At 39.5% G+C, this 14,236-nt stretch overlaps 1 protein-coding gene across 3 annotated transcripts in view; it reads right to left on the bottom strand.

Annotated features, from left to right (window-relative positions):
- Positions 1-11,861: 11,861 nt before the first annotated feature.
- The window catches only part of LOC105690847 (LIM domain only protein 3-like), a 79,901-nt gene continuing 77,526 nt past the window's right edge, over positions 11,862-14,236 (bottom strand). For all 3 annotated transcript variants that reach the window (XM_048655128.1, XM_012408974.3, XM_048655129.1), the window contains one exon: positions 11,862-13,038. In XM_048655128.1, the coding sequence (XP_048511085.1) occupies positions 12,880-13,038 (159 nt within the window). In that variant the 3' untranslated portion in view covers positions 11,862-12,879. The remainder of the gene's footprint in view (positions 13,039-14,236) is intronic.

Raw genomic sequence — 14,236 nt, 5'->3', positions numbered from 1 at the left:
TTCAATCATGTCCTTACCAAAATCACCAGAAAATGTAAAAATAAGTGCCAAGTAATTTTACCCGGACTGATATGACAGAAATTTCGAACCGAGTGCGAATTTTTCTCCTCTATGGATTCTGATCCGGATGATCCCATAACCCTGATTTAATCCAAGTGAAAGCGATTCGTAATAATTTTATTCCATTTTTTCGGTAGGCGCCCTAACTAACGTGTTTTCCGCGTCTGTTTGTCCGCCCCAAGGGATGAGATATGGAATGCGAGTAGCTGCTGCAGACGAAGAGAACGAGAATTTCGAGTAATTGTACCTTATAGCTTGAGTCGCCAACTAAAAGCAAACTCGAGTTGCGGCTTTCAGCACCTGCAGTTACGATGCAGCTATAGTCATCTGATAAAATTCACCGTGTGTACGCATTATATACCGCGTAATGTCAAGAATTTATTTTACGCGCTACGTAGTTCCATGCGTGCCTTTCGACGATTACGCGATCGCATTTTCTTAAAGTCAATTTCATTAGGGTCAGCTAAAAAATATTACCACTCATCTCCTCTTTCACGGCACATCAGATTTATTCCAGTAACTTCGAACCATAAAATTTTCAGCAATTTTAAATGCGTTAGAAATTTATCGCACAGCATCAAATAATGGTCTGGACTTAGAGACAAAATTTTTTTTCCACATTCTTTCATATTTCAATCGTCGAAAATTATTCGCTTAATAGATCACAAGGATGTTCGGCGTTGGATATTTGGTGCATAGGTGTGTAAACTGGACAATGGCGACCGTAGTCGCACCGAATCATCGGTCATTAAATTTATAGCAAAGTGAATTCGAATCATTATGTGCACAGACCTTGTTGATCTCGTCGCGGACTACCACAGAGAGAATGATTTAGTTTGCTGGTTTATCTGAGGCTTACACCAAACGTCAAATAACCCCGAAATAAATATATCACATGCCCATATATGCATCTATGTGTACACGAGTCTAGATGTACATATAGGTAATTTTCAATCAAATCTATCACAATTTATTTAACTTGATTTTCAACCACAGTTACGCGTGTAAATAAATTTTTGTTCGTCACGATCTGTGTTTTAAAAAAATTCAATGACTCCCTGGTGGTAATTTTACAGCATAATAAAAGGTCTTCCTCGAATCGCGATTTTTTTTTATCACCATCGATAGAATTCCGTACGTGTGTACAACATATTAATGGGATGTGTTTATAAATCCATTAATAATTGCCTCATCGGTCAGTTGTTTTTCTCGCGTCAATATGATAGCGGAGGGCATTTACTTTCTTTCATTTGTGAAATGAGAAACGTAATTGATTTATATTTACGTTTAAATATATATATTTATACAACCATTAGTTTATCAAGAGATACTCTGTGACCGGCGCAACGTCCACATCTAGTTTACATGCAAATTCAGTCTTATTATACCGTTTTGAATACTATATTACATATAATATACCTAGTTTATACCTCGCTTCGAGGAGGTATTGCCGTGGATCATAAAAAAGTTCACATTCAATATTCGAAATGAAATATAAAGCCAACTGTAACTAACGTCGGACAGAATGAGAATTTTAACTTTCAGCTCCAGAAATTTCACTCGTTTATTTGTTTTATCATTTTTTTAATATCCCATTTGCAATAATGAAAATTTTTTTGGAGTAGAAACAAAATATCCGTGCGATATGCATGGATTGTTGGTTTTTTTTTTTTTCAAATTTAAACTTTCAGAGAGAATGACAAAGTCAGAATTATTACGATATATACGTTTCCTTTTTCCCCGAGCGCTCCGAGAGCTGTATATTTCTTCAGAATCAGACGAGATGCGCCTCGTCGTCGTCCACCCTTGTGTATACGTAGATACGTACGTACACGTATATTTATGTAATTTTTCTGCACGCTCAGAAGAAAGGAAAGAACGAAAAAAAGGAATGAAAAAGAAAAAAAAAAAAAAACGCGAGGCACGCAACAACGTTAACGACACCCTGCGCGGCTTTAAAAAATAATATTTCCATCATTGTTGGCTTTTACGACTGCAGCGTACCGACTAAGCCCGGATCTCGTATTGTTACTTTAGACGAGAAAAAAAGAGAATAATAATGAAATAAATAATAATAAAAGTTAAGAAAATGCGAAAGAAGTGATATTTGTTCAACGCAAGGGGTGATTCGAAGAGAAACGGGTCAATGAAAATATGGAAAACAGAGAATAGAAAAATAACGAATTTCGATCAACCGGGGCCTGTATCTACGGCGATTTCAAATGACGGCTGATAAATCCGCGGTGGTCGCGTAATAAATTACAAAGATGGAGTCTCCCCATCAGTGTCTTGAAATAAAAGGAAATGCAAGACTCTAATGGCCGAACTCAAATATTCAGTAGTACGTTGCCCACCAGGCAGCGGGTAACAATAAACTAACACTTGGGCGCACTTTAAAACACAATGCAAAGTCGCACCCTTCGCGCTAACGATCTCACCTATTTTTCGCTACGTCAGATTCGCGCCTAGCTGGGCAGATACATGTGAGCCACGCGTATTTATTTATGTATCTAATTTTCATTCTCTTCCTGCATGGGCTCTTACCTACGCTATACGTAAGCCTACGTGTACGCGCGAAGGGAAAAAAAGAAAATGGCATAAAAATAGCAGCAAATTAGACTTTCGATCTTTTCATTTCGCTTATCCGCGTTCGGCCGACGACGACATTTAGATCCGATCCTTATTTCACTCGGGGAAACATTTTCCTCTTTTCGAAAAATTACATCCCTCGGGTGATATTCTGCGGTGGGGTGATTATACGGTGCAAAAAGGGTTGACCTCCCCCTCGTTCCCGCTCTTGTTACACCCCTTGAATGTTTTAAGATTACCGAATACGCGCGGTATGGGCGACGCGGGAGATCCCAAGACTCTCCGTTGAAAGAAGACGGTTATATTATTCCATGAAGTTATCTTGAAATGCGAGTACGTTTTTTTTTCTTTTTCTTTTATTTTTATTCTCTTCTCTCCTCGCCAAGAAAATAGCAAAGGGAAAGCGACTAGGAGTACCCCGCTGGGCCCAATCGTACGAAATTAATGTCTTTCCATTATTAGCAGAAGTTAGTCTACTTAACCACTCTAGAGTTCCACGACGCGGGGGTGAAATAAGAACAGGCAAAGTAAAAGGGAGAGGAGAGACACGGAGGTAGAGAGAAAAAGAGATGAAGAAGTGATGGCGTTAGACAAGTTTTTTGGGGTTGGCGAAGCGGCCGTATCTGCCTTGGGATTCTTTGCGCGAAAACTAAACCCGAAGTATATATATATATAAGAAAACACTTGTCATTTTTGGTGCTGCAGTCGAATGGCGCGAGTCGACTACAAATTTTTTTTTTTTTTTCTCATCTTTTTTCTTCTTTCTCTATATGCTACGAAGAAATATGAGAATTGGTTGTTTTTTTTTTGTTCTTTTTTGTTGCAACCTGCATCGGAAACTCGTGAAGTAAATCGTTTTTGGATTTTTTTTTTTCTTTCTTTTTTCTTTCACGAACGAAGGAACTTTACTACAGTTGCGGATGCTATATCAGATTTTTATAATATCATTAGCGTCGGGATAGCGACACTTTTCTCAATTATACGATGGATCGTAACGTTCTTGATCAATTTTCTTTTTCCTTACTTTTCCTTTTTCTTTTTTTTTTTTTTTCTGCTTTTGCAGAGATTCTGCAGCACGGAGAAAAATTACAACCAGCACGCCATCGCAAAACTAAACGCGTTTGTCCAGACATCAGCGAAAATTAACTACCGTAGGGTTACTATTAATCTGTAATCCTAGGGGATAGATTATCGCACAATTTCCAACCCTTATTAACAGCTCGCCTCTGTATCTAACAAGTTTTTCGACCGTATAACGTTCGCTTCGATTGCACGTGAACGTAAAGGTTTCTACATCATTTCTCCGATTCCGAAAAATTTTCTGTTTCGAACGAGAAAGGAAAGATTAAAAAAACCATGTTCTGTTAGATGTAAAAATGAAGTTAGCGGAATAGTCGAGTAGAGCTGGTTATAGTACGCGATGTGTATGTATGTAAGGTATTATAATATAAGCATGAGAAATAAACGTTAACGTTCCACTTTTACCAATTAAAACAGAATGCGGAAACACTCTCGGTCGAGCGATGCCAGTCGTAACCATAAATTCTTAAACGAAATCGTCTTGTAAAACTAAAAGTTAGCAACTTCGGTAACATTAGCTGTTACAATGGCTTAGTATATACGTATATACGTAATAGTAAGTTCTTACCGTTAGGCGCTATGGTATAATGCGCTAGCGAAGGTGGGGTGTAGGCGTCGGTGGTGGTTGTCAGTTGAGACAATTTCTTACGATAAAGTCACCGATGGGACCCACAAGAATAAACCTCAACCATGAAGGGGTTCAACGAAACGAACTTGCCACAAAATCAGTGCGGCGTCAAATGGAGATTAAGATTTAGGGCTTACTCAGACTTAATTGTCTGACTCCGGAATTCGTTTGTGGGAGTCCTTCGTCCTTCCGTTGAATCGAGAGGGCGAGAATTTTTGGTTTTCCAGAAGTGAGAAGAGAATTTTTATTGGATTTTATTTTATTTCTATCGGAAAAATGGGTCGTTGGTATTTTTTAATTTGAAATTGCAGATATCGAAGGGACGTTATTGGATATCCGACGATATCTAGAAATTCAACTAGATTATAGCCAGTAGAAATTAGTCAAAAGCAACAAAAGACTGGCGGTATCCCTGGTCTATTCAACACGGTGGCAATCGGGGTTGAATCGCTATCCGCAATTCCACAAATGGGGCGACGTAAACCTCGGAACAAAAGATGTAATAATTCTGGCCCCCTCACCTCGCGAAAACCCCTTTGTTTGCAAAACAAACAAGAATCGTTTGCTCTCGAGTCAGGTTGAAGGTAGGGGGTGGAATTTTAATTACGCGAATAACAAGTTGTTGAATTACATTACCTGATTTCTGAATTAATAATTGGCTTCAGCACAAAGCTTTAGTTTTTCAAAATACATCACGTAAACGATCAAAAAATTACGATCCAACTTCATACCCCGGTAGAACAAAAGTTTCGAGTTTCGTCAGATAATCGAAAGAAGACATAGAAAATTTTTTTTTCTGTAATAGTAGATAGTTCGTGGGATTTTTAAATTTTGTTCTGCGAATTTCAATCATCAAGTTTATTCGAATAACCCGGTAAACGAATAAATGAATATCGCCCATAGATTGCATACACAACCAAATTGCATTTGATTAATGAATATATCTAGAGTTTTAATAATTCAAGGGGGGGGGGGGGGATGGGGGCAACGGGGGTAGACGAAGGTGATAAGGGGGTGGGTTTTATAATGCCACGTCGTGACGGGACTACCCAGCATTGTAAACATTTTAATTAAAGCCCTCGAAAGATATTCAATTTCGAATAATTAATGGTTGCCAACCAAAAATTCATTCATTTCAAAACCACAGAGCGCTCAGCGACCCCCGTCCATTAAATAATATTTAATTTTATCACAAGTCAACAGCTACTAAGTCGTTACAAGACATCGTACAATATTAAAAAAGCTTCCTTTTCGTTTCATTTTTTCTTCCCCGAAAATTTCTTGAAATTAAATTGGTCTTATTTTGTAAACTATTTTTCAAGATATATGAAACACGTCGGCAGGGTGTAAAGAGGAAAGTAAAAAAAAATTGGGGAAAAATGAAAGGATTTCAAGGAAAAAAAAGATAAATTAAAACACGGTAAAGCACGAAAAGCGGAATGTTCCTTGACGGGGTTGTTAGCGGTATCGTGCAACCTCGCGCTTGTGTCGAAAGACAATGCAGGCGGATTCAATAAAACCGCAACAATAAAGAGAAAACCTTGCTCGGTGTTCCGGGCTCGCGGTTGCGGAGGCTGCGGAGGTTTACGGGGCAATACAGCCATACCGGGGTAATTTCAATGGATTGACAAGGGACAATACGCGGGCAAAGGTTTGGCTGCGGAGGAGAGGAGGGCGACGGTTATAAGGGTGGGGGGTGGGGGATGGGGGGTGGGTTGGGGGGACGAAAACAACCGTGGAATCAAATTAGGGCTGGCGGCGATGTTGCGGCGGAGGTACAGCGACGAGGGGCAAGGGAAGGGGTGCTGTAATTATATTTACAAGTGGCAGTTCTCGAAAACAAAAGCATCCAAGATTGCTCAATTCATTCGAGGACTTATTGTGAATATTGTCAGATCTTTTGTCTCGTTGTCGGACGAGTTTGGTTAGAAAATAAGCGCGCCCGGCACTGTTTTACTCAACTCCTTCCACCCCGCGATCTGCTCGCGTCTGACGGTGCGTAGGGACCCGATTAGGATATGCGATTTAATACCACATACCTGCACGTGTACGTAGTCGATCTACATTTACCCATGATTGAGTGGAGTCCGATAAACGAACGATTCACGATGAGGATAATACAAAAGCATGGATGATCGTCAAACTGTTCTTTGTAGTTTTCTACGATTCGTAATCGTTATCCTGGTTGGATGAATATAAAAAAAGAATAATTATTCAAGATTTTAGCCTCACTGGATTCGATTTTTACATCGTTTATCGCAAACTTATTGGTAAAGCGAACTCTGGTTGTAAAAGTACACGAAATCGTTCAACCAAATATCGATTACGGGTAATGAACCCCGGGAGTAACGGAGGGTGAAAATTGTCCGAAGAATTTTCTGATAAATATTTCATTCATCACATACGGAGTATATTATTGCCTTTTACCGAGTATATCGAAACAATTTCGTCGCGCCATTTCCGCGGTGCGGCGGTGCAGCCGGCATTGAGAGTTTTCCGTGCTCTATGAAATCGAGTCACGACGAAACCTTTTTTAAAAAAAAAAAAATGAGTAATCGAAATAAATAATAATACAAACGAGGGAAAAACCAACGGCAAAAATCTCGTTTTTTCCCGGACGTATACGCGATAAAGAGAATCTGTATTACGGCGAGGTAAAAATGAGTAGAAAAGAGAATTCACTTATTTTTTTATTTCTGTCGTTCGCGTTATTTTTGAGGCTTCTATTTGTTTGCTACGAAGCCTTATCGAATCGCCCTCCAACCGTTATATCCCAGCTGCTATCGTTGCACAACGATTTTTCCTAATTCCAGTTACTTAACGTCACAAGTTGGATTATACCTATAGCTGCACGATAAAATGTGAGGTATGTATAAATTGAAAATATTGGTAAAAACACGGGAGAAAAGGTTACGGAATTTTCATTTCTTTCTGTATAGAATAGAAATCATTTTACGCAGAGTTATATGTATATATATGTACACATATTCTTGTCCAAGGGTCACTATTGCATATTATACATACGCGCCGTATACACCTACTACGAAGAAAGTCTTGGATTTTGACAAACAAAGCGAAATTGAAATATTTCAACTTTCGCGTCAAAGAAAGATCTCAGCTCGGCACTGGACATCGTTTCATACGGTTGTAAAATATCTGCCCATTTCACGTTGCCGAAAAACGCGTTGATTTCGCTCATCGAGTAGCTCGCGAATGACGTGGGACGGCAACCCGATCCGCTACGTCCTCGTCATTTTTTGATACGTCTTCATTTTTTCCCGTGTCCTCCGGCGAACGAGTATCGAATAAAATTCTCCGACGGGCATTGACAACACTTCGCCATCCTCGTGGTAAAACGCGCGGAAGTCTGAAGTATCTGAATTTCATGTATTATAGAAGTACCGGGAGACGAAAGCTGGACAAAGTGAAATGAAAGATAGTTCGCATGCTTTTGAATCGTCTTTGAATATATTACCTCATATATATGCTCGTATGTATTTACATATCACTGAATATCTCGGAAACTTTGTCATACCTTAGAACGGTCGTGTTGCGCCCCGTACGTTTCGCGGAACTTCTTTTCTATCAATTTAGCAAGCGGTCCATGCGATCTGGATACCAGCGAGGCTGAATATAATACTAATTTCCCATAACACGAGAGATCGGAGTTCGATTCATTAAACTCGTTGTCTGTATGGAAAAAAAAAAAAGTATATTTCTTTCTGTTTTTCAGAAAAAATTTTTACAATCACAGACCGCATCTCAATGTACTTTATTCAAGGGTAATCTATGCAAGGTGGCGTTTATAATTAGCGTGATTTAAAACCGAGGAGTTGAGTTTTTATCGCGAAGTTTACTCTAGCGACGAGTTTTCGGACCCACGAAGGTCGCCAGGAGGGTGTAGTAAAAGCTTTTCTATTTCTTTTTTACATTTCTCCTCAGAATCAGTTCTGCAGCGTGATTTGAAATTTTCAACACTCAGTTTTTGCATGAATTTGTCTGTAAATTTTATAAGAGGATAATTTCAGGCCTGGAATATTCATAAACTATGTCAAATACAGTTTCCGCAGAGCCGTGAGAGAAAAAAAAGAATTACGCGATTTCTCCGTAATTTTAGTTCCGTTTCTTTTATTTTACTTCTGTTATAAAATAGCGGAATAATTGAAGACGAATGTCGATGGTCAACGGACGACTCCGAGGCGTCGAAGAGAAAGAGAAAAAGGTATCGAGAGTCGCGGGATCTACGTGATATTAATTATAGTTGGCATTCGGTCGCGCACACCTTGAAAATAATCAGCTCGGTACGGAGCGCCTCTCGCTCACTCATACTTACTTACTTAGCGTAATAAAAAGCTTAGCACTTGGCGTAAACTTGGGTGTGGATTAAACTTAACCCGTTTAAGAAGGCAACACGGATTTCCAACTTCACTTTTATACCCCTTTTCTCATTCCACGCGAGGTAGGGCGTGCTGCGCCTTGGTATTTTATAATTAACATGAAATATCTCGTTTCACGCTATATCCTTCTGGATGTATATATTTATTATTATCATAACAACAACCGATGGTATCATCCCTTCCAAGGTGATGCATTATTCTCAAAGTTTAAACCTCCTCCCCCGCCGCGACCAAATTCCTCGCGACGTTCGCGTAAAAGCAAAATATGATACGCGGCGAGGGGGATGAAATAAAATAAAATACAATAAAGCAGATTTCGAGAAGAACGAAGAAGATCTGAATATTTCTTTGTTCGATTCCGAATGATTTCTTTTTTTTTTTTTTTTTTCTTCTTCTCTGACTTAACGACGTAGCGGAATCGAATTTTGCACAACATTGCGAGAATGTTTAAATAATTTCCCTCCTCCTTCTCTCCACCACCGTTGCAGTGAATTTCATAAACTGACTGTACGAGTTTCGTAATGAAGCGACGAGCGTTAAAAAGCTTTGTTGCTTTTAACGATCATTTTACGCCCGCTTAAATCACATTTTTCTCAGGGGTTCGAGCCGGTACCGTACTTTTTACCACCAACACTATACACCCCACGGGGGGACGGAGGAGGAGAAAAAAAAAAAAAAACATAATAAGAAAAGCGAAGAGGACGAAGAAGAACGGAGCAAAAAAGAAAAGGGCAACGAGCAACGCTGCAGATATAATAGGCGGGGTGAACGAGATCGAGGTGAGGGATGAAGGATGACGAAGGAAGCTAATATATATATATAGGCGTTTCGATAAGAGATATTACGAAAATAAAACCCGAAAAAAAAAAAACGAAATAAAGATTCTACGAATATTCGAGCGTTTCGTTTTGTACCGTGGAGACGGGCAGGTCCTGTTTCGCTTTATTATTTTCATCCGTTCGTTTGTTCTTTTTCTAATTTCTTTCCTCGTCATATTTCGCTTTTTTTCCAAATTGCACGTAACACATAAGCTCGGTTGAATATTATTTCAGTCGTCGGCGCACGCATATTTCCGTAAATTAATTTTATGAAAACAATTTTTACTTTTTTAATTAATTGTTGTTTTAACCACCCTTTCACCTACCTCGTTCCCTGACCTGCTGCAGACTGTCCACTCTCCTTCCTTCCCTCGACTCTACGTCCGTCCCACGGGTGCGATTTTTTATTCCTTCTTCTCTTTTTTTTTTGTTTTTTTTTTCAGACTTTTTTCGGCAATGTTACGACCGCGTCTCGCTGTAGAATTGGCAAAAGATTGGAGACTTTTTGAAACCGACGAACCAACGATACAAATTTATTATCGGATTCAAATAAAGTGGAATTCATAGCTCAGACGTACGTAGAGTGGATGATAAAATTATAACGACTAACTATCACAAGCTACCACTTGGCGATCGTCCCGGGAGAACAAAGCGAGAACTGGATTAATTCTCATATACCGGTAAATTCTGTTATGACTCGGATAACGATCGGCTAGGTCCGATATTACCCGATTTCCCGTCTCTCTCCAGGCTTAAACACAGGAGACGATCAATTCCGAGTAACTGTATATCATTCGATCGATGTTGAAAATAATTTTTCTCCTCATACAGCCACGAGATATCGTACGCCTTTGTAATTGGGGGTCAATTTTCATCCGTTTAATATCGGGGAATGGTAAAAAGCAGTCAAGAATAACTGGGAGTGTTCGGTGTAATTGGACTCTTAAATTGAATCATGTTTATACATCGGGAAGTCGAGGTGTGATCGGCAATCGTTACGCATGTAGCGAACGAACGAAGGAATGAATAGAAATAGGTATTACACATCAGTTCCCCCCATCGGATACGGAAGAGCAATGTGATAAATCTTCTTTTTTTTTTGTTAGATTACCCAGGTGCGGATATCGCGTGAAAGTTCGCAGGCAGCCGTACAGCGCGAACGTAGGTAGATGTGTATAATATTTTAAGATATAGGCGCACGAAGCCGTTGACTCGACGATCTGGTGTATTATCATAAATTTGCAATATTCAGCAAAATTCCCGATCAGTTCGTGCGCGCAGCTTAGATTGCTTCGCTGCCAGTTTGACTCTCAGAGAGAGAAAGAGAGAGAGAGAGGGGAGAGAGAGAGAGGAGAGAGAGAGAGTTACACACGTACCGTACATAGGTGTATAAGGGATGTGTATACATCCATAGAAATACGCCGGTATATTCGCGCCCCAACAGAGTTGGTTTTCGCCCTTCTGAATACACAATGCGATTTATTCGAATCGTGGCTTATAAAACACAAAGGACCGCGTATGATTGGTAAATTATTGAGGAAGGCCAGATTTGCTGGCCAATCACGTATATACTGGTTTAAATATTTCACAGAAAATTTCGGGGAAATTTGAATTTCAGATGTCCGCATTGTAGTGAGATAAAGGCGTATCGTGCACGTCCTACAACGATTCGCTGACGAAAAAAATCTTTCAATATTTCTCCAAACTTTTCTTTCCGATCAACGACGCCATGGAAATAATCAGTTATACGTTTCTCACTATATTTATAATTGTATCATTCCAACTATGTATGTATAGGTATTCTATAATTACATGGTAAAATCAATTTACAAAACGCAGATCATACATACGTATATTGTACATAGTTAGGTATGTGAATTTTTACGTATCGTTCTTAAATCATTTCATTTTCTTTTTTTCTTTCTTTCTCAATTTTATATGTATTACACAAATATTCGTATTACATATATTTATATATATATATATATGCTTCTTGATGTTTCAATTTATCTATTATGATAATCTAATATAATTACATTTTAATGCATAACTTATAACAATAATCATTGACAAAATACACGTATACTATAAGTGACAACAATTTTTTTTTTAGTACCTTCAACATAATTACACTAATACGGGATCGATGAAAAAAATAATTTTCCGATCAATTATTCAATAAATATAAGGTGTTCAACTATTAAATTATTTCATCGGTTATGATCATATTATTCGTGTACGCGCGATAACAAATGATATTATTATAATACATATAATATATTTATATTATTTCTAACAATAGATTACACTATAAATTAGGAACATTTACGTGTACTCGATCCAATTCTATGATTTATATTGATTTTTTACTTATTCCTTTGATTTCTTTATTTTTAATCGTTAAATTTTTATGTATGTACGTACGTTGAACCGTGCAGTACATTGTGCATAATTTTATATTTATAAACAAATCAATCGATGAGTGATAACGATTTTTTTTCTTCATATCCGGCAAACAGCGGCGCAGCGCAAAATTGCACCGACTTTCTGCAGCGGAATCGCAAATAGATCGCGGGGAGGGCAATTTATTCTGAAAAACGTATGGTACGTTATATACATGTATTCGGGTATGGCTGTAGCGCGAGGTAGAGCGAAAATAAAACATCCCCCATTTACGATAAAAGTGTTCAAACTTTTGACATAACTCAGGTTCGTTATCTGACTAACAAATAAGGCAACGAAAAGTTTTCCGCATCAATCTGGACTCGTGCGCGGGAGATTCAAAGTTGAAACAATGCTAAGTCACCCCTGACGTATGACTCTCCCGGGCTTTATACCCCCGCCGCTTTTTTCTCATACACCTATGTACCCGACACGCGATGGGCACAGTTTCTCGGCTGCATCGAATAAATCTTATTTATTTCATACGATTCTTGCCAAAGCGAGCCATACGCGCGCCACGGCGACGTAAGGGATGCAAGCATTGTTGTGATTATTATTTGATTTTTCATCGGTCGAAAATTGAACATAACGTCGGAACTGATGTATATATATATTTTTTTTTTTTATAGCATTATCGTTAATAACGATTATACTTTATTGTTACAATTTATTTTTTATTTTCCGTTGATTTATTCGTCCCTTGCTGCGGCTCGGGTTTATTTTAATCGCGATTATTTATCTTATTTAATTATGCATGTAATTTTATTTAATGATTTTTCTTTGGCCGTTAATTATTTTCGTTCTAAGTTGATCCGATCGTCGATTTCTTGTACCGACGTCTTCGGCTCCTGAATTATTTTGATTGTCATTTGGTTTCATACGGTGACTGTGCGCTGATTCCGTTCAAACCATTCAGCTGATTGAGGGCGCTGTTATGAGACGTCGTCGGGGGCGGAGGATATCCGTTGTGATTGTGAGACGCATCTCCGTTCGTCTGCCTCTGAGTAGATCCGGTGGGAGGACCCTGAAATAAAAATCATTCCCCGATGAAAATCCCCCTCTACTCCGCTCGAGTAGTTCGTTCATTTTTTCCTGCGATTTTTGAACGTGGAAATTATCGATTAGAAAATCTTATTCCCCTCAGATGATCTGGTTTTATTAATGATAATCCAGAGTTGTAACGAGCTCGAAATATTCTCGGAGACCGCGGATTCGGGGTACCGGAAAAGCTCGGGACTCGCGATTCGTTGAAGGGGGGGTGGTAATAAGAGGGACGGAAAGTAAGTCGCCCCCTCGCGTAGCTGCTTCTATAACCGGAGAGTTCGGTGTACCTCATACCTATATTAGTTGCCTAACGAATTCGGTCTATTCCCGATTCAACCCTTCCTTCGCCCTCCCGCCCCCTCGCGCGCCCGGAAGCCCACCTCCGACCATCCCCTCCTTTCATACCTTATACCCACTCGCTACGATACTGCACCCCTTCGAAAACAAAAGACTAGAGAACTTGTATCTCAACTTGGGAGTAACTTAAGAGCTTGCGCCGAGAGAGAATGAAGAGGGTTGGAAAGAGATGGAGCGAGAAAAGAGGTAGAAGGCGCGGCGAGGGAAACGCTCGCTACCCTCGAAGGTATATTTATGTGGCGCAAGCTTTACCTCGCCGTAGGAAGAGAAAGCCGTTGAAAACTTAAAACTTTCTCCACCATTTTACTGCAATGTGTTCGCCGAACATCCGAAGCTCCGCAGTATACCGACCGTTTCATTACAAAGTATCGGTCCGCACGTTTAATCCGCACGCGTCTGAAATTTTTCCTCACTTTGGTTTATTTTTTTCTCCTCTTCCTCGGAGAAAGAAAGAGAAGAAAAAAAAAAAGAACACCGAATTGTTTTATTTCTAATCTCCGCGTTGTTTCGCGAAAATTTCCTCGCCGTGGCAATTGAAGATAAAACTGAAATAAGTCATAGACTTAATTTAGCCTCGCGTAAAAGCGTGCTGCACAGGACTTTCTTTCTTAATTGCGTTCCCCCTCCCCCTGCCCCTGCCCCGTACCCCCCCCCCCTTTTCCGCGCCCTTAACCCTTTCTATTTCTTGGGGAAAAAAGGGGTTGGGACTTTCCAACGGAGATTTAGGGATTCTTGTTCGAACGACTAGGCGCTGCACATTTACAGACCCTCCGTTGCGTAATTCCCCCAACGGTTTATACAGCTCGAGTATTATTATCCAT

Source organism: Athalia rosae, chromosome 5 (assembly GCF_917208135.1).
Source record: "Athalia rosae chromosome 5, iyAthRosa1.1, whole genome shotgun sequence".
Classification (NCBI taxonomy): Eukaryota; Metazoa; Arthropoda; class Insecta; order Hymenoptera; family Athaliidae; genus Athalia; species Athalia rosae.
The sequence above is the reverse complement of the archived record's forward strand: the minus strand, read 5'-3'. Positions and strand labels throughout refer to the sequence as shown.